General features: G+C 42.1%; 2 protein-coding genes across 3 annotated transcripts in view; one reads left to right on the forward strand and one right to left on the reverse strand.

Moving 5' to 3' along the window:
- Positions 1-5,512: 5,512 nt before the first annotated feature.
- On the reverse strand, positions 5,513-12,628 carry LOC139420452 (ubiquitin-like modifier-activating enzyme 5). 2 transcript variants are annotated; one of them, XM_071170615.1, is made up of 13 exons: positions 12,492-12,628; positions 11,698-11,880; positions 11,499-11,544; positions 11,223-11,312; positions 10,974-11,083; positions 10,655-10,741; positions 10,191-10,275; positions 9,972-10,076; positions 9,263-9,390; positions 8,881-9,016; positions 8,672-8,750; positions 8,470-8,576; positions 5,519-8,077 (listed from the first exon to the last, which is right to left on the reverse strand). In XM_071170615.1, the coding sequence occupies exons 2-13, from the start codon at positions 11,874-11,876 to the stop codon at positions 7,994-7,996; spliced, it is 1,236 nt and encodes a 411-aa protein (XP_071026716.1). In that variant the 5' UTR covers positions 11,877-11,880; positions 12,492-12,628; the 3' UTR covers positions 5,519-7,993. The 2 variants fall into 2 exon arrangements, with proteins under 2 accessions (XP_071026715.1, XP_071026716.1); XM_071170614.1 differs by lacking the exon at positions 12,492-12,628 and having other exon boundaries at positions 5,513-8,077; positions 11,698-12,012.
- The window catches only part of LOC139420451 (acyl-CoA dehydrogenase family, member 11), a 58,916-nt gene continuing 45,316 nt past the window's right edge, over positions 11,814-25,413 (forward strand). The window contains exons 1-12 of the mRNA XM_071170612.1: positions 11,814-12,481; positions 12,586-12,685; positions 16,482-16,607; positions 16,781-16,942; positions 17,067-17,231; positions 17,405-17,546; positions 17,759-17,880; positions 20,384-20,490; positions 20,598-20,712; positions 21,112-21,189; positions 21,444-21,582; positions 21,938-22,045. Of these exons, the coding sequence (XP_071026713.1) occupies positions 12,354-12,481; positions 12,586-12,685; positions 16,482-16,607; positions 16,781-16,942; positions 17,067-17,231; positions 17,405-17,546; positions 17,759-17,880; positions 20,384-20,490; positions 20,598-20,712; positions 21,112-21,189; positions 21,444-21,582; positions 21,938-22,045 (1,492 nt within the window). The 5' untranslated portion in view covers positions 11,814-12,353. The remainder of the gene's footprint in view (positions 12,482-12,585; positions 12,686-16,481; positions 16,608-16,780; positions 16,943-17,066; positions 17,232-17,404; positions 17,547-17,758; positions 17,881-20,383; positions 20,491-20,597; positions 20,713-21,111; positions 21,190-21,443; positions 21,583-21,937; positions 22,046-25,413) is intronic.

Below are 25,413 nucleotides of genomic sequence, written 5' to 3' on the forward strand. Positions count from 1 at the left end.
AACGGTAGTGTATATTTTGGGCCGTATAGGTTAATAAGCCATATCTGTTTATTGTCCAACAACATATTTAAAATAATCCATCTACCTTGATGATCTGTTTGGACAATTTACATATCTGGATCAAAATTACTGTTAAGTTCAGTGTTTAAAAAAAGGCCAAATCACCTTGAGTAACGTACATATACTACCCCCCCCCCCCCCCCCCCCCCCCCCCGAAAGAACGCATATTATTTTTCCCACACCAAATACAAACATACACACACAAACAATAACTACATATCCTCTGCCCAGACCAGCATGCTCACACCCCCATCCCTAGTGCGTGCATTATTGATTGCCGCGTTGTAGCTTTTATTTTTCTCAGTCGCCCATGACAACTCAATATTTTAAGTCATAGATCATTTGTCATCATTTGTGTTAATGATGGCCGATTGATTGATTTCTACGTTGTTAGTATACGTTTTTTCAAGATGAGTGATGAGAAGAGAATCATCCAGCCCATTGGGTATATCACTACACCCATGTCTTCAAATATGCAGACAGACGGATTAAAAGTCTGTTTACATTGTAATACTTCTGACAGACAACTTCCTAGGTCCACCCATAACTTTTGGACTTGATAGCATTCCCAGAAAGCATGGATTATTGAGTCATTGCTAGTTTGACACTTAAGACATGCCGTTGTGCTGTAGAATTAGTGAATTTTGTCTCTTGTATACTACATTCTATATATTAGTTTATAGTGTATTAAGCGTACATTTTCTTTAACTGTCATTTCATTAGTTGTGCTCCAACATTCCCTCCATCTTGTGCTGACATCAGTTATTTTTAAGTCTTCGTTCCAATACGCTCTCTGCAAGGTTTTGTAGATCTTTGCTATCAAATGAACATCCTTTTCTGACTCAAATAAGATTACCTCAAGGTTGCACTGATGTCCAAAATATTTCCAATCAAAATTTTGTGATGTGTAACTTTTAAGAATGCATGTATTGAAAATGTCAGTCCAAAATATGCTTTCATATCAAAGGCCTGCAGTGTAATAGGCTAATAGCCACACCACACCAAACCTTCACAAAAGTTTCTAAACTTTATTAGGGTAATATAAAAAGTAAGTCAAGGCACTGTTTATAGGGAAAAAACAAGCAGAAGATTATATTGCAGAAAACACAACATTACAGCTGGAACTTAATTTGGCCAAAGAAAATGGCTCAACAGAATGAAAGTAAACACTTGCGAACTGGTTTAAACCTTCACAAAACCCGTTTTGCATATTTAAAGAACTGGTTTAGATGAATAAATAGGTCTATAATAACAACAATGACATATACAATAATAATATTGATGAAACAAATGTTTATAAATACAATAAATCAATTAAGTTCCAATAAATTGAGTTCTAAAAGTGCATCCTACCTTGAATAGCGAGTTGCACAGTAGCCTGCATTTGGCCTTGCCAATAATCTTCTCATCTTTGTCCAGTACAATATTAAAAGTTGTCGATATGGAGGACATTTCCCTTGTAGCAGGGCTCCAGGTGAACATTTCCCCCTAGTGGCACTGGACTATGTTTTTCAGTTGGTGGCACCAGCCCCTGATTAGGTCGCCCTGATTTCATTCACAGTGCTTTATTCAAAAGTGTAATAGACTACAGACATGGTATTGAAGAAATACGTTGTTTCATAATTTTATGTGGTGATTAAACATATTTTTGTGTGCAAAATGTGCACCGCAGTCCAGTGATTGTCATGCATTTTGGGTGGATAATTATGCTATTGTTGTTATTTTTTACGGTTAAACTAGGACTCCTGAATTTTCCGATTTTTGTTGTTCAATGGAGATGAACTTGCCTACCTCTTTATGTGCACTAATATCATCGGCACAATTATTTGGGGCTAATTCACCACATGAGGAAGTGAACTCAAAACACATTAGCTAGATCACTAACTCTAAAGATAGTACGCACTCATAGTAGCCATGTATTAATCTAATAGTACATTTAATATATATATATATTTTAACGATCTAATGATATATTTTTTGATTAGGCCTACAGTATGCACTCAAATCCATATTAAATATATTGTTTGTAAAATAGTTGCTATTGAGCTCAAAATGGGGGTTGAACAATACAAAGTATAACTACAGAAAGATGAGAACATCCTCTCTCCATGTATCTAACAGGATAGCTATGTTTTCCCAGCAATTAGATATTCAAATGTTATACAATCAGAACACTTTTCTTTCCCCAGGAGCATTTTTTCCCCCGGGAAAGGAGAGAGAAAGTGGCTCACTTGACACAGCAGCAGGCCCCAGCGAAACAGGTACAGGGGCTGGCAGGCAGACACTTTTATTACAGGGATCATGAGGATAATGTACTTTACTGTTTGACCAAATCATGGTTTTAGTGTAAAGTGTGCAGCACCGAGGCAACCAATACATTTTTTAACTCTTACAGCCAAATCACTTATAGACATACTCTCTAACTTTCGTTTTACTAAAATGTGAAATGCCTCCATGTTCACAATCAACAGTAGCCTAGGCCAAGGCTCCTCTTTCGCTTTCTACTTCTCATCAGCAGCAGGGCATCCCCGAACAATTTGGCCAACTACACATTTTATTTATTGGCTTTTCATATATTTTTGGGGACAAAATCTGACATTAACTGGCTAATAGAAACCCTGGTGTGTGGGTTGGTTTCAAGTGAATTTGTCATCTCTGCATGCTGTATTGTAAGAAATAATGCTTTGTGATTGACAAGTCATCTGTTAACAGGTATGAGCAAGCCAACAAACTGAGGAGAGGTCTGTGAGGATTCAGCCAAAAGACTGCCCGCCAGAAAGGCCATATGGTGAGGACACATGAGAGCACTGTGCCACTCTCTTTCTGCAGTATGGCTTTAGTGTGTGTGGGTGGGTAATGTGTATGGGAAATTCCTGGAACGGACAATTTTTTCAATTTTCACCTAAAATGACATACCCAAATCTAACTGCCTGTAGCTCAGGACCTAAAGCATGTGCATATTTTTGTTACCATTTGAAAGGAAACACTTTGAAGTTTGTGGAAATGTGAAATTAATGTATGAGAATATAACATATTAGATCTGGTAAAAGATAATACAAACCAAAAAACATGCATTTTCTATTATTTATTTTTTCCCCATAATCTTTAAATGCAAGAGAAATGCCGTTCATTAACATAGGATACTAGGTGTAGTTTAGATTTTGTCCAAAAGATGGCAGCAGTGTGTATGTAAAGTTTCAGACTGATCCAGTGAAGAATTAGCTCATTACACAATATTTTGCATTAAGTCTGCCAGGAGTTTGCCCAAATGTGCCAAATTGGTAAATTTATACATGTTCAAGTACATAACTATAGAGAACATACAAAAATGCTATGTAATGAAACATTTAAGTTTACACACTCCCCGGAATGTCATACATGATGGATCATTAGCTTCCCTACAGAAAATACACCAACTTTCACACATGTACATGGCCAAGGGTTGGGGGTGTGGAGCCAGAGACAGCAGTGGGATCAAACTGTAGAACCCAGTTCCTACATTTTAATATAAAAATCTATTTTATCAAACAAACTATGTTACATTTTATCTCTGGGACCCTCAGGATGACAAATCAGAGCAAGATTACTGAATGTAACTACATCATTTACCTTCAGAGGTGAATGTATCAAACCAGTTGCTGTGATAAAAGTGTTTTGTTGTTGTGCACTATCATCCCCAAAGCATGTTATTTGTTTCCTGTAATAGCTACTGTAAATTAAACAGTGCAGTTAGATTAACAAGAATTTAATTTAAGCACATATCAGATATGTCTATGTCCCGGAAAGTTGTTCAGCAAGATGGCACCGACAGAGATGGTCGACTCGCTTCGAGTCCTTTTTATTTATTTTATTATTTCTTTCATTGTTAGCCTAGAAAATCTTAAGTGTTATTGCATACAGCCGGGAAGAAATATTGGATATAAGAGCAACGTCAATTTACCAGGATTACGACCAGGATTACGACTTTCCTGAAGCGGATCCTTTGTTCGGACCACCACCCAGGACATTGGATCTAATCCCAGAGGCTGACCCAAAACAACGTTGCCGCAGAAGAGGTAGACGGAGCGGTCTCCTGGTCAGACTTCAAAGGCGTGCACACCACCTACTGCTTCCGAGTATATTACTCGCCAATGTCCAGTCAACAAGGTGGACGAAATTAGGGCATGGGTTGCCTCCAGAGAGACATCAGAAATTGTAACATTCTCTGTTTCATGTTGTCAGAGTTAGTACAGCCACCGTGTTTCTTCATGCGTCGCGCCGACAGAAATAAACATCTCTCTGGGAAGAAGGGCGGGGGTGTATGCTTCATTATTAACGACTCATGGTGTAATCATAACAACATACAGTCCTTCTGTTCACCTGACCTAGAATTCCTTACAATCAAATGCTGACCATATAATCTCCCAAGAGAATTCTCGTTGGTTTATGTCACAGCTGTGTATGTCCCCCCTCAAGCAGATACCACGATGGCCCTCAAGGAACTTCACTGGACTCTATGTAAACTGGAAACCATATATCCTGAGGCTGCATTTATTGTAGCTGGGGATTTTAACAAAGCAAATTTCAGAACAAGGCTACCTAAATTCTATAAGCATATTGATTGCAGCGGCTGCATGGTCCCATGGTGTTTATACTTGCAAACTATTGTTTGTACAGATGAACCTGGTACCTTCAGGCATTTGGAAATTGCTCCCAAGGATGAACCAGACTTGTGGAGGTCTACAATTTTTATTCTGAGGTCTTGGCTGATTTCTTTTGATTTCCCCATGATGTCAAGTTTGAAGGTAGGCCTTGAAATACACCCACAGGTACACCTCCAATTGACATGAATTATGTCACTTAGCCTATCAGAAGCTTCTAAAGCCATGACATCATTTTCTGGAATTTTCCGAGCTGTTCAAAGGCACAGTCAACTTAATGTATTTAAACTTCTGACCCACTGGAATTGTGATACAGTGAATTATAAGTGAAATAATCTGTCTGTAAACAATTGTTGGAAAAATTACTTGTCATGCACAAAATAGATGTCCTAACCGACTTGCCAAAACGTTTGTGGAGAAGAAATTTGTGGAGTGGTTGAAAAAAAAGTTTTAATGACTCCAACCTAAGTGTATGTAAACTTCCGACTTCAACTGTATCTGACCAAATTATGAAAGACGAGCATTGTAATTTTGAATTCCATGAAGGAAGTGTGGGAAAAAATGATTGTTGTCTATCAACAATGACAAGCCACCAGGGTCTGACAACTTGGATGGAAAATTACTCAGGATAATAGTGGATGATATTGCCACTCCTTATTCAATTTAAGCCTACTAGAAAATGTGTGCCCTCAGGCCTGGAGGGAAGCAAAAGTTATTCCCCTACCTAAAGATAGTAAAGCCCCTTTACTGGCTCAAATAGCCGAGCAATCAGACTGTTACCAACCCTTTGGAAACTTTTGGAAAAAATGGTGTTTGACCAGATACAATGTTATTTTACAGTAAACAAATTGACAACAGACTTTCAGCACACTTATAGGGAGGGTCATTCAAAAAACATAGCACTTACGCAAATGGCTGAGTGAAATTGATGATAAAAAGATTGTGGGGACTTTTTGCTCGACTTCAGTGCTGCTTTAAACATTATCGATCATAGTCTGTTGCTGGAAAAACGTATTGCTATATTGTGGATAAAGAGTTATCTGTCTAACAGAACACAGAGGGTGTTCTATAACGGAAGCCTCTCCAACAAAATCCAGGTAGGATCAGGAATTCTCCAGGTCAGCTGTCTAGGCCTCTTGCTTTTTTCAATCTTTACTAACGATATGAGTAAAACCTATGTATGCGGATGACTCAACCCAGCGACTGAAATGACTGTAACACTAAACAAGGAGCTGTAGTTAGTTTCAGAATGGGTGGCTAGGAATACATTTGTCCTAAATATGGGACAAATTATTCACTAAACCCTGAACCATATCTTGTAATGAATTCTGTGGTAATTGAGCAAGTTTTTAATTAATTAATTCCTTTTTACCCATTTTTCTCCCCAATTGGTAGTAGTTACAGTCTTGTCTCATCACTACAACTCCTGTACGGACTTGGGGGAGTCGAAGGTCGAGAGCCATGCGTCCTCCGAAACACAACCCAACCTAGCCACACTGCTTCTTGACACAATGCACAAGCCAAACCAGAAGCCAGCCGCACCAATGTGTCGGAGGAAACACCGTACACCTAGCGACCTGGTCAGTGTGCTCTGTGCCCAGGCCCGCCACAGGAGTCGCTAGTGCGCAATGAGACAAGGATATCCCTGCCAGACAAACCCTCCCTAACCCGGATGACGCTGGGCCAATTGTGCATCGCCCCATGGACCTCCCGGTCGCAACCGGCTGCGACAGAGCCTGGGCTCGAACCCAGAATCTCTGGTGGCACAGCCTTAGACCACTTGCGCCAACCGGGAGGCTGTAATTGAGCAAGTGGAGGAGACTAAACTGCCCTGTATTGAAAACTGTCATGGTCAAAACATATTGGTACAGCAGTTGCTAGGATGGGGAGAAGTCTGTCCATAATAAAGCACTGCTCTGCATTCTTAACAGCACTATCAACAAGGCAGGTACTACAGGCCCTAGACTTGTTGCACCTGGACTACTGGCTAACAAAATATTTGATTGAAACAAAGTGTGTACAGAGAGTCAGTAGGTACAGTTTCAGAAAGAGGGACTTGGGAAAATTGCAATTGGCTCAGAAAAGGGCAGCACTGCTGGCCCTTGGATGTACACAGAGAGCTAACATCAATATGCATGTCAATCTCTCCTGGCTCCAAGTGGAGAAGAGATTGACTTCATCACTACTTGTATTTGTGCGAGGTATTGACATGTTGAATGCACAAGCTGTCTGTTTGAACTACTGGCACAAGGCTCGGACACCCGTGCACACCCCACAAGACCAAAGCTTCCGTTTCAGCTATATCAGTTTAAACAGCTGAGAGTAGCACTGGTCCATTGTTTTAACCTTTAACTAGGCAAGTCAGTTAAGAACAAATTCTTATTTTCAATGACGGCCTAGGAACAGTGGGTTAACTGCCTTGTTCAGGGGCAGAACGACAGATTTGTACAGCTCGGGGATTTGAACTTGCAACCTTTCGGTTACTAGTCCAATGCTCTAACCACTAGGCTACTCTGCCGCCCCATAGCGCCACAACATGTAGCAGAGGCCACTCGTTATCGCACTACGGACCAGAGCTAGACATGGAACAGATACATTTAAGGCAGGTTTGTCATGCAGAGAAACATTAGGCCTCATTCGCCATCATTCAACATGTTTTAGAAGAAGAAAGGATGTAATGCATTAACAATTTAATTAATTTGCATTCCATACAGTAGTAATAGTTGGTCTGAGACTATCCATAACAGCAATTACTTATTCAACGCTGAGTGTTACAACAGTATTTCCTCTCGGCCCAACAAGCATAATGAATTACATAGCTTACATCTGTACGTACCTGGTCCATTACATCAAGCAAAAGTTTATTTAAGATAATTACATACATTTCAGCGTCCAGTTTGTGCTCTCCGATGCTGAAATTCAAATTGAATTTCAACAGTTATATGCTTCCATATTGAACAGGCTTACACTAGTAAATTTACAGCCTTGGGGAATATGAAGATCATAAACAGCAGCACTTGAGTTCATTAACCATGCATTGCATTCCCTTTCATGTCAAAGGAGCAGAAGTACATGCATTAAGTCGTATTGATACTGTAGTACGTGGGTGTGAAAAATCGTGCTTGATTTAAGAACGTGGAGATGCAAAGCTCCATTGCAGGGGGTATACTGTACGGTGTCAATGCGCTGTTATTTAAAAAAGGGTGGTAGGTTCACTGCAATGTTGCGGAGATACGCGGATGCACGACGATGAGGATGGCCGTCTGATAGTTGAGGTGTCTTCCTGGTCCCGGTTACATCTTTCTCATCTGGGCCATCAGCTCTTCTAGACTCTGTTCCGTTTCCTCCACCGTCTCCCCTCCTGACGCCCCGGTCTCCTGGAAAAGGAGGACAGAGGTCAATATTAGTTCAAACTGGCTTGAGATGCCTCCTTGAGGTTGTACCGGTTACTTCCACTGGCCCAGAAATAGTGACTTAGCTTGTTTGTACCATACAGAGTAGCTCATTTAACAAACTTTGCCTACTTCGTCATCACAGGAGGCTCATAATAATGTATAGAACGGCATCAAACACATGGAAATCATGTGTTTGATACCATTCCACCTAATCCACTCCAGCCATTACCGCGAGCCAGTGCTCCCCAATTAAGGTGCCACCAATCTCCTGTGGTAGGCGTTATGACCCTCAAGGGGCTATGCATTGTCTGCGTTCATCAAAAAAACTAAAAGAATATCATAGGATTTTTTTATGAGGTTTGTATGGTACTGACCTTCTCAGGGATGGTGTAGGCCACAGTGATGCCTTCTGGGAGGTCGGGGACAGGGCCTGAAGCCGCATGGAGTTCCTCTTCTGTCTGCTCCGACACCAGCTCAATACCTGACAGAGCAACATAGGTCAGTAATGGTACCTAGACAGGATCACTTGCTATGGACAATACATTGAGGCAATATCAACGCTCCAGCTACACTCACCCCAGTCGTTCTCCTCGTGAACCACTTCCTCCTCCACCACCTCCTCTACAACCTTTTTTGGTCGCTCGGCCTCTTTCTTCTGTGGACCACAAAGCACGCACACCACTGAATTACAACTGTACCCGGTCCTGTACACACCCCAGGTCATGATGGGTGAAGTAGAGAGACAGAGAAAGAAAAAGGAGGAAAGGGCCTCCTTGGTCAGTCACCTTATAGTCGTCCTGCTGTTTCCTGCAGTAGCGGTCATCACATGTGGGGTTGGCCTTCATGGCCATAGTGGGGAAGAAGTCCTGCATGGCGTTGTAGCCCAGGTAATGGCTGACTGTGCCAAACTTCAACAGGTACCTGAGGACCATGAACCACTGTTAGGATATCTTCATAGGCAACCCCGTTATGGGTCTTTGTGTTGGGCTATGATCAGGGTCGTATTCATTAGGCCACACCGTCGCAAAATGCTTCTCGACAGAAAACAAAGTGTTGCCTATTGGACAAGTTCCGATAGTGCCTCTGTTTCAGTCTGTTTTCTTCCATGTGGGGCCTAATGAATATGACCCAGGTCCCATTTACAAACAAATGTAACCCAGATCTTACTTGAGGACGTTTTGGACCAGGATCCCTGCCACCACACCCATGGTGGTGGGTAGGCTGGCAGCACACACCCCCTCCCTCTTCAGGGTCTTCTCATCAATGTTGGCCGCCACCACCAGGGGAGGAGCACACTGTCACAGGGACAATCAAAGCTTGTGTTTGCAACGTGCCATCTGTTTCGATTAAAGGGACTGTCCGGTACTTTTGTATACTTTTCGGTAGTTCTGAAAGTAGTGCCCACGAGCCAAAAGTGGTCCCCGAAAATTGAGTCCTGCATCACATATGTGCAGATGTGTGCGCCACGTCATTGCTCTCGCTCTGCTGGGTGTGATACTTGCTAGCTGTCACTCAAATGGTGAGGGGCTGAATCTCAAATTGGGGGGGGGGAATGTAGGGAGAAATGGCAAAGCTTCAAAAAAAAACAGTCGCTTTCAAACTGGGGTTGCGTGGCTAATTGAGGTAAAACATGAACTAGACATCGACACATCCAGCCCAAAGCAGAAGGTTTAAAAAATACTTAGTAGTCGCCAAAGTACCAGAGCATGTCTTTAAGTAGAACAGTGATATTGCAAATGGTACAATTTTTCCTATATAGTGCCCTACTTTTAACAAGAGCCATATTGGCCCTGGTTAAAATAATTGTTTTGCCCTGGACATAAATAGGGAAAAGGGTGCCATTTGGGACCCATCCTAAGTGTGTGCTGTGACGTACTGCGAAGCAGGCCGTCTCCCCCGGGATGATGAGCTGGATGTGTCCAGACACAGCGTTCTCACTCACACCCGACTCCATCCAGACCTGACCCAGCTCGTTACACGCCTAGGAACGAAAAAATGAACAACCTACATCATCTGATCTTCACCATCTCAATACTGTATGTTTTATTGTCAGGGAATGAGGGATATATATATATATATATATATTAGTACTGACTGCGTTGATGGCCATCCGGGCCTCAAAGTTGTCCACACAACTCAGAATCAGGTCTACGGCCTTTCCTTCCTGAAGCGCCCCATAACTGAGACAACACAGAGTACTTAGAAACAGAATGACCATGTGGCGATCACGTGGACATTTCAGAAGTTATGTGTTATGGTAGATCTTGAAAGTTGAACAAAAACAACCCCTTCTTCTAGATTTATTGGTGTGATCTGTATGCGTTTACTTCAGAGTTGCCCTCATCACGTAAAGTAAAGTAAAGCATCCAATGTCATACTGTAATGCAATTAGTTGTTTTTTTTATCAACTTGAAAGGTCAGAGAACTGAGAGGCAACACTGTCATGATGTATGGGACAGCACAGTGGAGCAATTCAATACTGAAAATGCTCTGCAGAAATGACCACAAAAGCAGTATTATTACTGCACTTATGAGATAGGAGAGGACACAAGTTCTCACCTTATGCGATCCATGAAATGTGCGAAATGTTCCATGGTGGTGATGTTGTAGTTGTGGGTCTCAAACTGCACATCTGGGTTGATATTCCTGTTGACAGAACGTAAAAACATGTAAGCACCTTATTGTGACATTACATCATATAAATCAGACCAGTGGTACGTTTAGCAGGACACAATGTTGTGGAATGTTCAGATGTAAATATATGACGCAGGACCAACATCTCTGACATGTAGAATGAGGATTTATGTTGATGACATTTTTATTCTGGCAACGTTCCACAACGTTTGCCTACTGAGCGTGGCCCCTCAGGTCACTGTACCTGAGTGTGTGTTCAGCTGCCTCTACTTTGCTGAGGCCGGCCTGGTGAGGCTGGAAGAACAGCCTGTTCATATTGGCCAGCTCCACTTTGTCATAGTCAAACAGGATGAGCTGTGCAAAGAGATGATATGGCAACAAGGCAGAATGACTCGGTGTATGTTGCATTGATGGACGTTGTCCATCGGAAACATAAGGTTGAAAGCGAACGATATAAAGATATGTTGATTTAGTAACGTGAAGTTTGTATTACCTTGCCAATGCCACATCTTGTGAGCATTTCTGCAGTCACACTTCCAACTCCTCCAACACCCACCACAGCTACAGTGAACGTCCTGATTTTCTGTTTAACAATAGAATATAAATAAACGCATGCCCATTTTGTCATATTAGATCGGTGTAGGGTTTTAAAATTCCATAATTTCAGAACTCCTCCAATAGGGAATTATAGAAAGCCTCAGAATATTGGGGACATTGTGCAACCTTCGATGTGTATCGGATAACAATATAACATACGATTGTTTCTTACCTCGTAATCTTCAACAATGCCCATTCGCTTCAAAGCCATCAGACGACTGCAAGGTAAGAACGCGAGGTAAGCAGTTTACACCATATGCCGGTATGTGGCCCTTATTTCTGGGGTGTCAACCATATCATGTACTCTCTTATGTATTCATGATCACAAATGACTCAATTTGCGGCAGTTCGATTTCGACAGCTACATATACCTGTAAGGGTTTGAATCCACTACTTCTGCACTCATTTTGTCGATCCTTGGTCTGTGATGAGGTTGGTTGTTGTCGGCAGTTTCCTCGGCACACATCGCCGTACATCGCTTTTGCTTACACTTGATCAACTCATTCTCAAGCTCCCTCACTCGCAGCTTCAGCTCTTCGATTGAGGTCATGTTTCTATAAAAGGAATAAGCCACACTACTCCGTTGTTCAAGTGTAAAATGCCTGGATTGAAAAGCCTTGACAATCACATAAAGACCACAAGCGACGGGCTAGTACACGTCTACACAGCTCGAATCAGCTGGCAACCCGAGTTTCTGTAAATACAGTCCGGGCAGAAACAAGCTGCGTTGAGTAAAAAAAAAAAAAAGTCCTATAAATACATGATCTCTACGGCATCTAAAAATTCGACCATCGGTCAGTGCGTGCCATCAGCAAATCTGTGCATTTACCGATCTGTGAGATGAGCTCAGTCACTCTTTTGTAGCGACGTTTTACAGAAAACCGCGGATTGCGCAAAGTTTGATCTGCAAAACACTGACTCTCACCTCCGTTGACCAAAACGAAACCATTCGACTTTCCATATTGTACGAGATTAGCTAATTCGTTCAATTTTACGATTTTGACAAATTATTAATCCACACTGAAATATGGAAGACCAAACAGCAACTCCTGTTCGGGAGCAGCACAGGTTCAACACGGTCAATCTTCAGCGATATCTGGCTGGAAAGACACGAGGGGTGTCCAACAACGACAGGTTCACTGTCAGACAATACAGGTATGCTCACCTTTTATCTGAAGTGTTCAAGTTCCATGGAAATTAGCATACTTCGTAAAATGGAGTGAATCCCTGTCCATGCCTTCCGTGTCTGATCATTCCAGTGCTGGACAATCCAACCCCACCTTCCTTATCCAGACCCCTTCTGACAGCTATGTCCTGAGAAAGAAACCGCCGGGTATGCTTCTGCCAGGGGCTCACAAGGTAGTTATGATGCAAAACCTTCTCAATAATTAGATAAATAATGAGCAAGAACAGTAGTAAAAGGCACTGTGCTCTTTGACACAGTTTCAGTTGTTTTAGCTGTATTATTTCTCTCCAGTAGAGGGAGACAAAGTTTAACGTTACAAGTACAGTGAAATACCTTGCAAGGTCTAAACCCAACACAATATCAATGTAGTACTAAAAAACAGCATAAGGTAGAACAAAACACACGAGTAATACAAACAAGTGAAACACGAGAAAGTAAGAAGCTATATACAGGGACCATATTTCCAATGTGCAGGGATAGGCTACTTGAGTGGTAGAGGTAGATCTGGATAGGAGTAAGGTGACTAGGCATCAGTGGTGGAGAAAATACCCAATTGTCATAATTTTGTAAAAGTGAAGATACCTTAATAGAAAATGACTCAAGTAAAAGTGAAAATCATCCAGTAAAATTCTAAAAATATTTGGTTTTAAATATACTTAAGTATCAAAAGTAAATATATTTGCTAAAATATACTGAAGTATTGAAAGTAAAAGTATAAATCATTTCAAATTCCATATATAAAGCAAACCAGACGGCATCATTTTCTTGTTTTTAAAAAAAATGTATGTATAGCCAGGGGCACACTGAGACATAATTTACAAATGAAGCAGACCAGAGGCAGTAGAGATGACCAGGGATGTTCTCTTGATAAGTGTGTGAATTGGACCATTTTAAGCATTCAAAATGTAACGAGTACTTTTGGGTGTCAGGGAAAATGCATGGAGTAAAAAGTTTATTATTTTCTTTAGGAATGTAGTGAAGTAGAAGTAAAAGTTGTAAAAAAAATATAAATAGTAAAGTACAGATACTCCAAAAAAATGACTTATTAGTACTTGAAAGTATTTTTTACTTAAGTACTTTACACCACTGCTAGGCATCAGGATAAATATGTGTGTTAGTGTGCGTATATATGTAAAGTCCTGTGAGTGTGCATGGAGACAGTGCAAAAATAGATATGTAAATACATGGGTTAACGCAGATCGTTCGTGTAGCAATTTTGTTAGCTATTTTAGCAGTCTTATGGCTTGGGGATAGAATCTGTTCAGGAGCCTGTTGGTGTCAGACTTGATGCACGGGTACCGCTTGCCGTGCGGAAGCAGAGAGAACAGTCTATAGCTCGGGTGCCTGGAGTGTTTAACATTAAAAAAATAAAAATAATAATATGAACCCCTCCATCACCCCCCTTCGTCAGAGGACAAATATCTTAGTTTTTACAGCTTTTTTGCTACATATACAGTTTTGTCAATGCTTGGGATAGACTAGAGAATGTAGTAATAATAGCCCAACAAATTGCTTTTGATACATTATGTAATGTATGCATGACTTTTATTTATTTGGAAGCATTGACATTTGTGATAGCCCGTCCCAACCGAGGCTTATGTCGAAAAATCCCAACAGTTTCTTTTTTTTATTACAAACATTTAGTTTCAGAGCGCCAAAATGGCATATCATACACTGTATGCATGTGAAAGTATGCTGCTTTAAAAGTTGATAAATTTGTTATCCCACTTAGGAGACAAGTAAGAGAAAAAAATGTCCTTGAAAGATTGTGTTGAGTGCTAGAGAGCTCTACTTTGTTTACGCCCCCATTCAGCATCTCATATACACGCATGGTATACCCCTCCCCTTATCTCAGCCAATCATGGCTAGCCAGGAAGGATCCTGCCTTTCTCCCTATATACAGTGCCTTGCGAAAGTATTCGGCCCCCTTGAACTTTGCGACCTTTTGCCACATTTCAGGCTTCAAACATAAAGATATAAAACTTAATTTTTTTGTGAAGAATCAACAACAAGTGGGACACAATCATGAAGTGGAACGACATTTATTGGATATTTCAATCTTTTTTTAACAAATCAAGAACTGAAAAATTGGGCGTGCAAAATTATTCAGCCCCCTTAAGTTAATACTTTGTAGCGCCACCTTTTGCTGCGATTACAGCTGTAAGTCGCTTGGGGTATGTCTCTATCAGTTTTGCACATCGAGAGACTGACATTTTTTCCCATTCCTCCTTGCAAAACAGCTCGAGCTCAGTGAGGTTGGATGGAGAGCATTTGTGAACAGCAGTTTTCAGTTCTTTCCACAGATTCTCGATTGGATTCAGGTCTGGACTTTGACTTGGTCATTCTAACACCTGGATATGTTTATTTTTGAACCATTCCATTGTAGATTTTGCTTTATGTTTTGAATCATTGTCTTGTTGGAAGACAAATCTCCGTCCCAGTCTCAGGTCTTTTGCAGACTCCATCAGGTTTTCTTCCAGAATGGTCCTGTATTTGGCTCCATCCATCTTCCCATCAATTTTAACCATCTTCCCTGTCCCTGCTGAAGAAAAGCAGGCCCAAACCATGATGCTGCCACCACCATGTTTGACAGTGGGGATGGTGTGTTCAGGGTGATGGCTGTGTTGCTTTTACGCCAAACATAACGTTTTGCATTGTTGCCAAAAAGTTCAATTTTGGTTTAATCTGACCAGAGCACCTTCTTCCACATGTTTGGTGTGTCTCCCAGGTGGCTTGTGGCAAACTTTAAACAACACTTTTTATGGATATCTTTAAGAAATGGCTTTCTTCTTGCCACTCTTCCATAAAGGCCAGATTTGTGCAATATACGACTGATTGTTGTCCTATGGACAGAGTCTCCCACCTCAGCTGTAGATCTCTGCAGTTCATCCAGAGTGATCATGGGCCTCTTGGCTGCATCTCTGATCAGTCTTCTCCTTGTATGAGCTGAAAGTTTAGAGGGACGGCCAGGTCTTGGTAGATTTGCAGTGGTCTGATACTCCTTCCATTTCAATATTATCGCTTGCACAGTGCTCCTTGGGATGTTTAAAGCTTGGGAAATCTTTTTGTATCCAAATCCGGCTTTAAACTTCTTCACAACAGTATCTCGGACCTGCCTGGTGTGTTCCTTGTTCTTCATGATGCTCTCTGCGCTTTTGACGGACCTCTGAGACTATCACAGTGCAGGTGCATTTATACGGAGACTTGATTACACACAGGTGGATTGTATTTATCATCATTAGTCATTTAGGTCAACATTGGATCATTCAGAGATCCTCACTGAACTTCTGGAGAGAGTTTGCTGCACTGAAAGTAAAGGGGCTGAATAATTTTGCACGCCCAATTTTTCAGTTTTTGATTTGTTAAAAAAGTTTTAAATATCCAATAAATGTCGTTCCACTTCATGATTGTGTCCCACTTGTTGTTGATTCTTCACAAAAAAAATACAGTTTTATATCTTTATGTTTGAAGCCTGAAATGTGGCAAAAGGTCGCAAAGTTCAAGGGGGCCGAATACTTTCGCAAGGCACTGTAGACATGGCAGCACTGCTTCTAGCACCAAAGCAACTTTGCAGTGTTTAGTTTTTTTGTGTGTTATTGTTTCTTACATTATTAGCCCAAAACATTTTTGTGTTATTACATAAAAAAAATACAATAACAATCATAATTTTTTTATTTAAAAAATGCATTTCGCTACACCTGAAATATCATCTGCAAAATGTGTCTGTGACCAATAACGTTTGATTTGATTTATAGCTCAGTGCGTTCTCCTTGACTAAACTAGGCTCGTCATTTAACATTTGTATTGATATTTACGGATCCCATACAAGATTGCAATTAAGGCACATGAAAGTTCACATGTTCAAGAAGGCATTTCTGCAAAACGGCCCTACTGTGAAGTAGAAACTAGCGTCATCCGCCCCCCCCCCGTTGGGCTGTCGGATCACATTTTCTGTTTTCTGTGTGCGAGGTGGACAGGGAGTATCGAGTGCAGAAGGCCCTGTTCTCTGCTGGGTTCCCAGTACCACAGCCACTGCTACACTGCACTGACGCAGAGGTGATCGGAACCGAGTTCTACCTGATGGAGCATGTACAGGTAGGTCAATGCTGCACAGTGCACACATTTGTGTGAGCCTTTAAAATGCACCGTTGAGCTGTAGTAGGAGTTACAAACAACTGTCCCTCTGTTATGTCTGGTTGATGAGCGCGGTATTACATTTGATATCTGACCAAACGATATACAATTGTGTTCCCCTCTCTGTGGTGTAGGGGCGTATATTCCAGGACCTGAGGCTCCCAGGGGTGAGTGCAGCGGAGAGGGCAGCCTTGTATGTGTCTGCAGTGGAGGTTCTGGCCCGTCTTCACTCCCTGGACCTAACCACCATGGACCTAGAGGGGTACGGGAGAGGGCCTGGCTACTGCAAGAGACAGGTAGAAGATAGATATCCTCTACTTATTCCCGTTCCATTTTTATTCCACCCCCTTTCTATTCCCATTTGCATCCCACTTTGGTCTTAAAATATAATTTTCACTTTGACCGTTTATTACCCAAAAGGTGTCTACCTGGACAAAGCAATACAGAGCAGCTGCCCACAAAGAAATTCCCGTTATGGATAAGCTCTCTGATTGGCTGTTGGGCAACCTGCCCACCAATGACAATGAAGTGGCCCTTGTCCATGGGGACTTTCGAGTGGACAACCTGATTTTCCATCCTACTGAGGTTGAAACATGGCTTGAAGCTTACATTAAACAGTAATAATACTGTAAAACATATTAGCATTTTTATAGCACTTTTCTGAAAGTGTTTTTCATTGTATATGAGACTAATGTTGTAGAGGAAGTGAATGACTGAAGTGTGCATATCTAATAGACAAATGTTATCTTTCTCTCTAGGCTCGTGTGGTGGCTGTGTTGGACTGGGAGCTCTCCACCACGGGCCAGCCAATGGCAGACCTGGCCTACTTCCTGATGCCCAACTATTTGCCCAGTAGCCTCAGCCTCCTCAGCTGCATGGGCAGCCTGAGGGGTGTGGAAGGTATGACCTCTGAGCTCTTATATCTGACACAGATCTAGGATCAGCTTACGAGCTCTAAACCCTAACTTAAACCATTAAGCAAGAACGCAACGTAATCCTACTCTGTTCTCTACAGCTTGGAGTTTATGTGGCCTGATTTGATTTTCATCTGTGTAATGCTATTGATGAAATTTCTCTCTTTTTTTTCTGTCTATTTATTTCCAAATGGCCAGGTATACCTTCTCCTGAGGACCTGATCTCCATCTACTGCCGGTGCCGAGAGATCCCATCTTCTCTGCATCAGCTCAACTTCTACCTGGCCCTCTCGGTCTTTAAGATGGCAGGGATCGCTCAGGTTTGGCTTACACTCTCTTTCTCTGTCGGTCTCTCTCTCTCTCACACACACACACACACACACACACAAACACACACACACACACACACACACACAATATGATAATATAAGATCAGTGGTGATAAAAGTAAAGATACCTAAATATAAAATAACTTGAGTAAAAGTGAAAGTCAGCCAGTAAAATACTACTTGAGTAAAAGTCTAGAAGTATTTGGTTTTAAATATACTTAAAACCTCTTAAAGATTAGCCCTAAAATGACATACCCAAATCTAACTGCCTGTAGCTCAGGCCCTGAAGCAAGGATATGCATATTCGTGGCACCATTTGAAAGGAAACACTTGGAAGTTTATGGAAATGTGAAAGGAATGTAGTAGAATATAACACAGTAGATTTGGTAAAAGATAATACAAAGAAAAAAAAACAACCGTTCTTTTGTATTTTTTTTGTATCATCATCTTTGAAATGCAAGAGAAAGGCCATAATGTATTATTCCATCCCAGGCACAATTTAGATTTTGGCCACTATATGGCATCAGTGTATGTGTAAAGTTTTAGACTGATCCAATGAACTAATGCATTTCTGTTAAAAGTTTTGAATCAAGACTGCCCAAATGTGCCTAATTTGTTTATTCAAAATTGTGCACTCTCCACAAATAATAGCATGGTATGCTTTCACTGTAATAGCTACTGTAAATTGGACAGTGCAGTTAGATTAACAGGAATTTAAGCTTTCTGCTAATATCAGATATGTCTATGTCTTGGGAAATTCTCTTGTTACTTAAAACTTCTTCGGGATCGGTGTCCCGAAGAATGCGATTAGGGTGAGGTTGTAAGTATCAAAAGTAAATGTAATTGCTAAAATATACTTAAATATCAAAGTAAAAATATAATTAATTTAAAATTCCTTATATTAAGCAAACCACACAGCACTATTTTATTTATTTTATTTATAGATAGCCAAGTGCACACTCCAACAATCAGACATCTCTACAAATGAAGCATTTGTGTTTAGTGAGTCCGCCAGATCAGAGGCAATAGGGATTACCAGGGATGTTCGCTGGATATGTGTGTGAATTTGTCAATTTTCCTGTCAAATCAAATCAATTTTATTTATATAGCCCTTCGTACATCAGCTGATATCTCAAAGTGCTGTACAGAAACCCAGCCTAAAACCCCAAACAGCAAGCAATGCAGGTGTAGAAGCACGGTGGCTAGGAAAAACTCCCTAGAAAGGCCAAAACCTAGGAAGAAACCTAGAGAGGAACCAGGCTATGTGGGGTGGCCAGTCCTCTTCTGGCTGTGCGGGGTGGAGATTATAACAGAACATGGCCAAGATGTTCAAATGTTCATAGATGACCAGCATGGTCGAATAATAATAAGGCAGAACAGTTGAAACTGGAGCAGCAGCACGGCCAGGTGGACTGGGGACTGCAAGGAGTCATCATGTCAGGTATTCCTGGGGCATGGTCCTAGGGCTCAGGTCCTCCGAGAGAAAGAAAGAGAGAATGAGAGAATTAGAGAACGCACACTTAGATTCACACAGGACACCAAATAGGACAGGAGAAGTACTCCAGATATAACAAACTGACCCTAGCCCCCCGACACATAAACTACTGCAGCATAAATACTGGATGCTGAGACAGGAGGGGTCAGGAGACACTGTGGCCCCATCCGAGGACACCCCTGTCCTGCTAAGCATTCAACATGTAATGAGTACATTTGGGTGTCAGGGAAATGTATGGAGTAAAAAGTACATTATTTTTTTTAGGAATCTGGTGAAGTAAAAATGGTCAAAAATATAAATAGTAAAGTACAGATACCCCCCCAAAATGACTTATTAGTACTTGAAAGTATTTTTACTTAAGTACTTTACACCACTGGATAGGATGCACCTTTTCACTGATGGCACATGCTCCTGAATGCACATGATGGCCATTGAAATGCCAGATGGACTGGTGTAAATGAAGGAACACGCATATGCGCACACACACACACACACACACACACAATAGCCGTTTTTTGATGCTCTCTCTCTCTCTCTCTGTATCTCTCAACTTGTCATCTCTTTGGCACTGTTCGGCTGAAGAGGCAGCTAATGAGCTCAAACTATTCCCAGGTCCACATTCTCATCTATCTCATCAAGACACACACACACACACACACACACACACACACACACACACACACACACACTTTGTCTTATCTGCTTTCATTCTTTATTCTGTACCTGAACACAGCAAACCAAAGCAGACTCCTGTGTTATGATCTATAAAAATCATTATTTTTCATCAATCAGCTTTCATCTGTCTTTGACACCATTTTGCCTCTTTCTTGCTGATAATACTATCTTACTGATTGAGGACTTCCTAGGACTGAGATATTTCTCTAGACTGTCTCTGCTCACAGAAGATCTTGTCTCTGTGTGTCTGTGTGTATGTCTGTAACCCCGTCTCTCTCTCGCTCTCACTCTCGCTCGCTCTCTCTCTCTCTCTCTCTGTTATAGGGGATCTATGCACGCCACCTCCTGGGCAATGCCAGTGCTCCCAATGCTGCCCAGTTTGGCCAGAGTGTGGAGCCGTTGGCCCAGGTTGGGCTGCAGATTGCAGAGAAGTATGTTGGTTGACATGATACTAAAACTACAGTCTATCATCTCATACTATTGCCTGTATGTATTATGGTGTGAAATGGTATGTTTGGGCTTGTCTGGCTGTTTGTAGCCCCTCCAGGTCGGGCCCTGCTGATGCCAGACTGTTCCTCCAGACTGCTAAAGGCCAGGCTGTCCACCAGCAGGTCACAGAGTTCATGAAACAACACGTGCTTCCTGCTCAGCAGGTCAGTTGAAAGGTCAGGGGTCAAGAGCAGAGAAGACAGAAGGAGGAATTACAGGGCACTGTATGAGTCAGAGTGGCGGTCAGGGTAATGAGGTACAGAGAGTGCCGGAGGGAGCAAGCTAAGTGCACTCACACTTACATCCGTCAACAAAGAGACAAAATTGTTCATTCTGTCACATGCCTCATGAAGAGCATCTGGGACGTATTAAATGGAAACAACAACGGATACAAGACCAGCGCTTGTAGAAGAGCTGAGGATTCCATATCCTCATTGAGTTGGTCTCTTCTGTGGGCATTATACATTTCTGTCTGAAATGTACTGTATTGTGAAGTTGCAACCTCCTGAATTAGTCCACGCTTTGTATATTCACCAGTGGATGACTGACTGTTTTTCCCCCAGGAAGTATCAGAGTACTACTCTAAACACGCCCACTCGCCCCAGAGATGGCACCCTCCCCAGGTGATAGAGGATTTGAAGGTAAGGAAGAACATGGTGGGGGGGTGATGTTGGTGTTTTTTGATGGTCAGCTCTTCTAGAGTGTTTGAGGAATTAGGTGAAGTTGCCCCTAGACATTGATCTTGGGTCAGTTTAGCATTTTCCCCCATTAATGCTAAAGGTTAGGATTGGGGAGGGTAAACTGATCCTAATCTGTACCAGCGGGAAACTTCACCCTAGAGCGGTGTTGGAGTTCAGAGGTCATTTAAGATGTGTGTCTCCCCCCCCCCCCCTAGGCGAAGGCCAGAGAGGCGGGGCTTTGGAACCTCTTCCTGCCGGCAGTAAGCGGTCTCAGTCAGCTAGACTATGCCCACATCGCAGAGGAAACGGGACGATGCCTCTACGCCCCCGACCTCTTCAACTGCCAGGCCCCTGGTAAGGCATGGTCACCACTGATTAAGCCTGTTGAAGTTACTGTCTGATAGTGTGCTAAGTTTAGTACAAAGTCTTTTGCTGATGCACCAGGTAGATGATCTTCATGTTCGGAGCCATTCATGATTAATAGATGTATCTTATCTAATGATGTGAATCATGCTTCATGTTTACGTAATTATTATGTCATAAATTAAATTATGATGAGTTATAACATTATCGGATTGTAAAATCACCAGGAATTGAGAAGAAAATGTTTTTGTAAGTTGCAGTGTACAAATGATTATAAATTAGGTGGCATTGATGTGATGGTGTCATTGGATAATTCCTAGATCTATGGTTGTGTTTGCCCCTACAGACACGGGGAACATGGAGGTCCTCCACATGTTTGGTACTGAGGAGCAGAAGAGAGAGTGGCTCCAGCCCCTGCTCAGTGGACAGATCCGCTCCTGCTTTTGTATGACAGGTACGCCCTCAGGCCCAGAGCCATGCTTTAATATATGGCTACACTATATCCCTGCTGTGTATTCATGTATCTCTATACACGGCTCCACTTCATCCTAGTCGTGTCAGTTCACGTAGCACAAGACGATATGACGCGATGGATCGCATTAATAAAGTTAGTAAAGGTCGCCAAACATTATATGGTGATATCTCAGTCCTTGTGCCACAAATATGCACTCTTAAATGAATTCGCTCCTCCTTCTTTTTAATAAAGTTTTGATTTATAATTTCAACATGAGGCTAGGAAAGCTCTCTTACTCAAAAATAGACTAGTGACATGCTTAAATGGCAGCCATTTTGTGCCAGTACGTTCACCACACATGACCCTTTGGAAAGTACACTATTAGAGGAAGAAAAAAGGTGCTGAGTAGAACCGTACAGGGTTCTTCAGTTAGTCCCCACAGGGGAACCCTTTTTGGTGCTGGGTTGAACCCTCTATGTAGGGTTCTTCAAAGAACTCCCTGTATATGGTTCTACCTAGAACCCTCTATGAAGGGTTCTGCCTAAAACCCTCTATAAATGGTTCTACCAAGAACCATTTTATCATCTAAATGTTCTTCCTAGAACCGCCTATGAAGGGTTCTACCGAGAACCCTTTTATCTTTGGATGGTTCTTCCTAGATCCCTGGCTGAGTACAGCCTGTAAAATACATTTAGAAATCCATATTATTCAATTATTGCACCCACTCTGCTCACGCCCGCCAACGAGTGTTGCGTTGCTAACACGGAACCCAAACCGGCTGCGTGCGTGCGTGCATACATTTATTTTGTCCCCCACACCAAACGTGATCACGACACGCGGGTTAAAATATCAAAACAAACTCTGAACCAATTATATTAATTTGGGGACAAGTCGAAAAGAATTAAACATGTATAGCAATTTAGCTAGCTAGCTTGCACTTTTGCTAGCTAATTTGTCCTATTTGGCTAGCTTGCTGTTGCTAGCTAATTTGTCCTGGGATATAAACATTGAGTTGTTATTTTGCTTGAAATGCACAAGGTCCTCTACTCTGACAATTAATCCACACACAAACCGGTCAAGCGAATCGTTTCTAGTCATCTCTCCTCCTTCCACGCTTTTCCATCTTTGAACTTATATGGTGATTGGCATCTAAACTTTCATAGTATTACCACGATGACTGGCAACAAAGTTTGTCTTTCAAATAACCCACGAGGGGTATAACCAATGTGGAGATGGCACGTGGGTTCCTGCTTCTATAAACCAATGAGGAGATGGGAGAGGCAGGACTTGCAGCGCGATCTGCATCAGAAATAGGACTGACGGCCTCCTGGGTGGCACAGTGGTCTAAGGCACTGCATCACAGTGCTAGTTGTGCCACCAGAGATTCTGGGTTCGAGTCCAGGCTCTGTCGCAGACGGCCGTGACCGGGAGGCCCATGGTGCGCCGCACAATTGGCCCAGCGTCGTCCGGGTTAGGGAGGGTTTGGCCCGCAGGGATATCCTTGTCTCATCGCGCACTAGCGACTCCTGGGCCGGGCGCAGTGCATGCTGACCAGGTCGCCAGGTGTACAGTGTTTCCTCTGACACATTCGTGCGGCTGGCTTCCGGGTTGGATGGGCATTGTGTCAAGAAGTAAGACTGTAGACACGACTGTAATTACAACCAATTGGATACCACGAAATTGGGGAGAAAAAAATGGGTAAAAAGAAGAAATAGGAATGACTTCTATTTAGCCCGTGGCAACGCAGACGCTCGTTGACGTGCGCGAGCAGTGTGGGTGCAATAATTGAATAACATAGATTCCTTAATTTATTTTGCAACGCTCGCACACATGACGCGAGCGGTGTAGTCAGGGTATAAGGGCTAAAAATATAATTCAGTTATATTTCTGACGCAGATCGCGCTGCAAGTCCTGCCTCTCCCATCTCCTCATTGGTTTATAGAAGCAGGTATCCACGTGCCATCTCCTCATTGATTATACCCATGTGGGTGACTGAAGACGAACGAGGTCAGTGGCGGTAATGCACCTAATTTAGGAAAGTTGCCAAATCGCAATATAAAGTCAAGAGAATAAAAAGCCCGGAAGGAAGAGGGATGACTAGAAACGAGTCGGTTGACCGTTTTGCATGTGGATTAATTGTTGGAATAGAGGACCTTGTGCATTTCAGGTAAATAGGACAAATTAGCTTGCAAGTTCAAGCTAGCTAGCTAAATTGCCATAAACGTTTAATGCTTTTCGACCTGTCCCCAAATTAATATAATTGGTTTGTTTTGATATTTTAACCTGCGTGTCGTGATCACGTTTGGTGTGGGGGGGGACAAAATAAATGTATGCACGCGCGCAGCCGGTTTTGGGTTCCGTGTTAGGAATATCCTGGTTCACAGGCCACATCAGGCCTGCATGTGGCATTATGCTGGCTGGCAAAGCATGTGTAGTTCCTATTGGAATCCAGACAGAGTTAGGTTATCCAATAAGTGAAATTGTTAATCACCCGTAACCTGCATTCAGAATGACTGCCAGGGTAGGGAAGATTGAATACTGAGACTACCTCAATCATCTAAACTGGAACAACCATCTCAGTAACGGGTGCAATAAATCCAACAGATTGGATTAGTTTAGAAAACTGTATGCTCTTTATCTTTCTGTAGCATAAAATGTATTAAACAATCAATGTACATGCAAAAACACATATTACACCAAAAAAAAACTTCTGAACATCTCACTGCAATAAAGCATGCTGGGAAATCTTATTTATGGCTCTATGTAGAACCCTTCTTGCCTTCCAAAGAATCATCAAAGAACCCTTTCTTACAAAAATAGTTATTAGGATGTTAAAGGTTCTAGGTAGAACCCTTTGCCTTACAAAGAACCCTTGTCTTCCAAAAAGGGTTATTCTGATAAACGGTTCTTGGTAGAACCCTATCTCTTCTACGAGTGTAATAACCCTGTTAGCATGCTTGTGGGGGTGCTGCCTCCACTCAGACGACCCCACCTGAGGGGAGAGGAGGTTGTATAGTCATCCCAGCAGGTACAGGCTCTGAGTAGAGCTATCTCCATAAAGACACTGAACACTCTGAGCGAGGCCTGTGGGACCACACCATGAGTCAGAATGTTGAGAATGAGCCATCCCCCTCTGTTTGTTACCCATTACAGAGAAATTGTATGCATCGCAAATGGCACCCTATTTTCTATATTGTGCACTACTTTTGACTATGGTCCCTAGGGCTATGTTAGAGCTCTGGTCAAAAATAGTGCACTAAGTGGGGAATAGTGTGCCATTTGGAACACAACAATAGTAATGTAATGATGTCAGAAGGGACGATAGTGGGCGTTAGGTTCCCTTGTGTTCCTGCAAACACAGATGTTGT

Source organism: Oncorhynchus clarkii, chromosome 11 (genome assembly GCF_045791955.1).
Source record: "Oncorhynchus clarkii lewisi isolate Uvic-CL-2024 chromosome 11, UVic_Ocla_1.0, whole genome shotgun sequence".
Taxonomy (NCBI): domain Eukaryota; kingdom Metazoa; phylum Chordata; class Actinopteri; order Salmoniformes; family Salmonidae; genus Oncorhynchus; species Oncorhynchus clarkii.

Excerpts from the sequence above, each read along its gene's own strand:
- LOC139420452 (XM_071170614.1), bottom strand. The coding sequence starts at position 11,876 with ATGACCTCAATCGAAGAGCTGAAGCTGCGAGTGAGGGAGCTTGAGAAT. Across the intron at positions 11,545-11,697 it reads GTGGATTCAAACCCTTACAG|TCGTCTGATGGCTTTGAAGC; the intron begins GTATATGTAGCT and ends CTTACCTTGCAG. Across the intron at positions 8,577-8,671 it reads TCACGAGGAGAACGACTGGG|GTATTGAGCTGGTGTCGGAG; the intron begins GTGAGTGTAGCT and ends TTGCTCTGTCAG.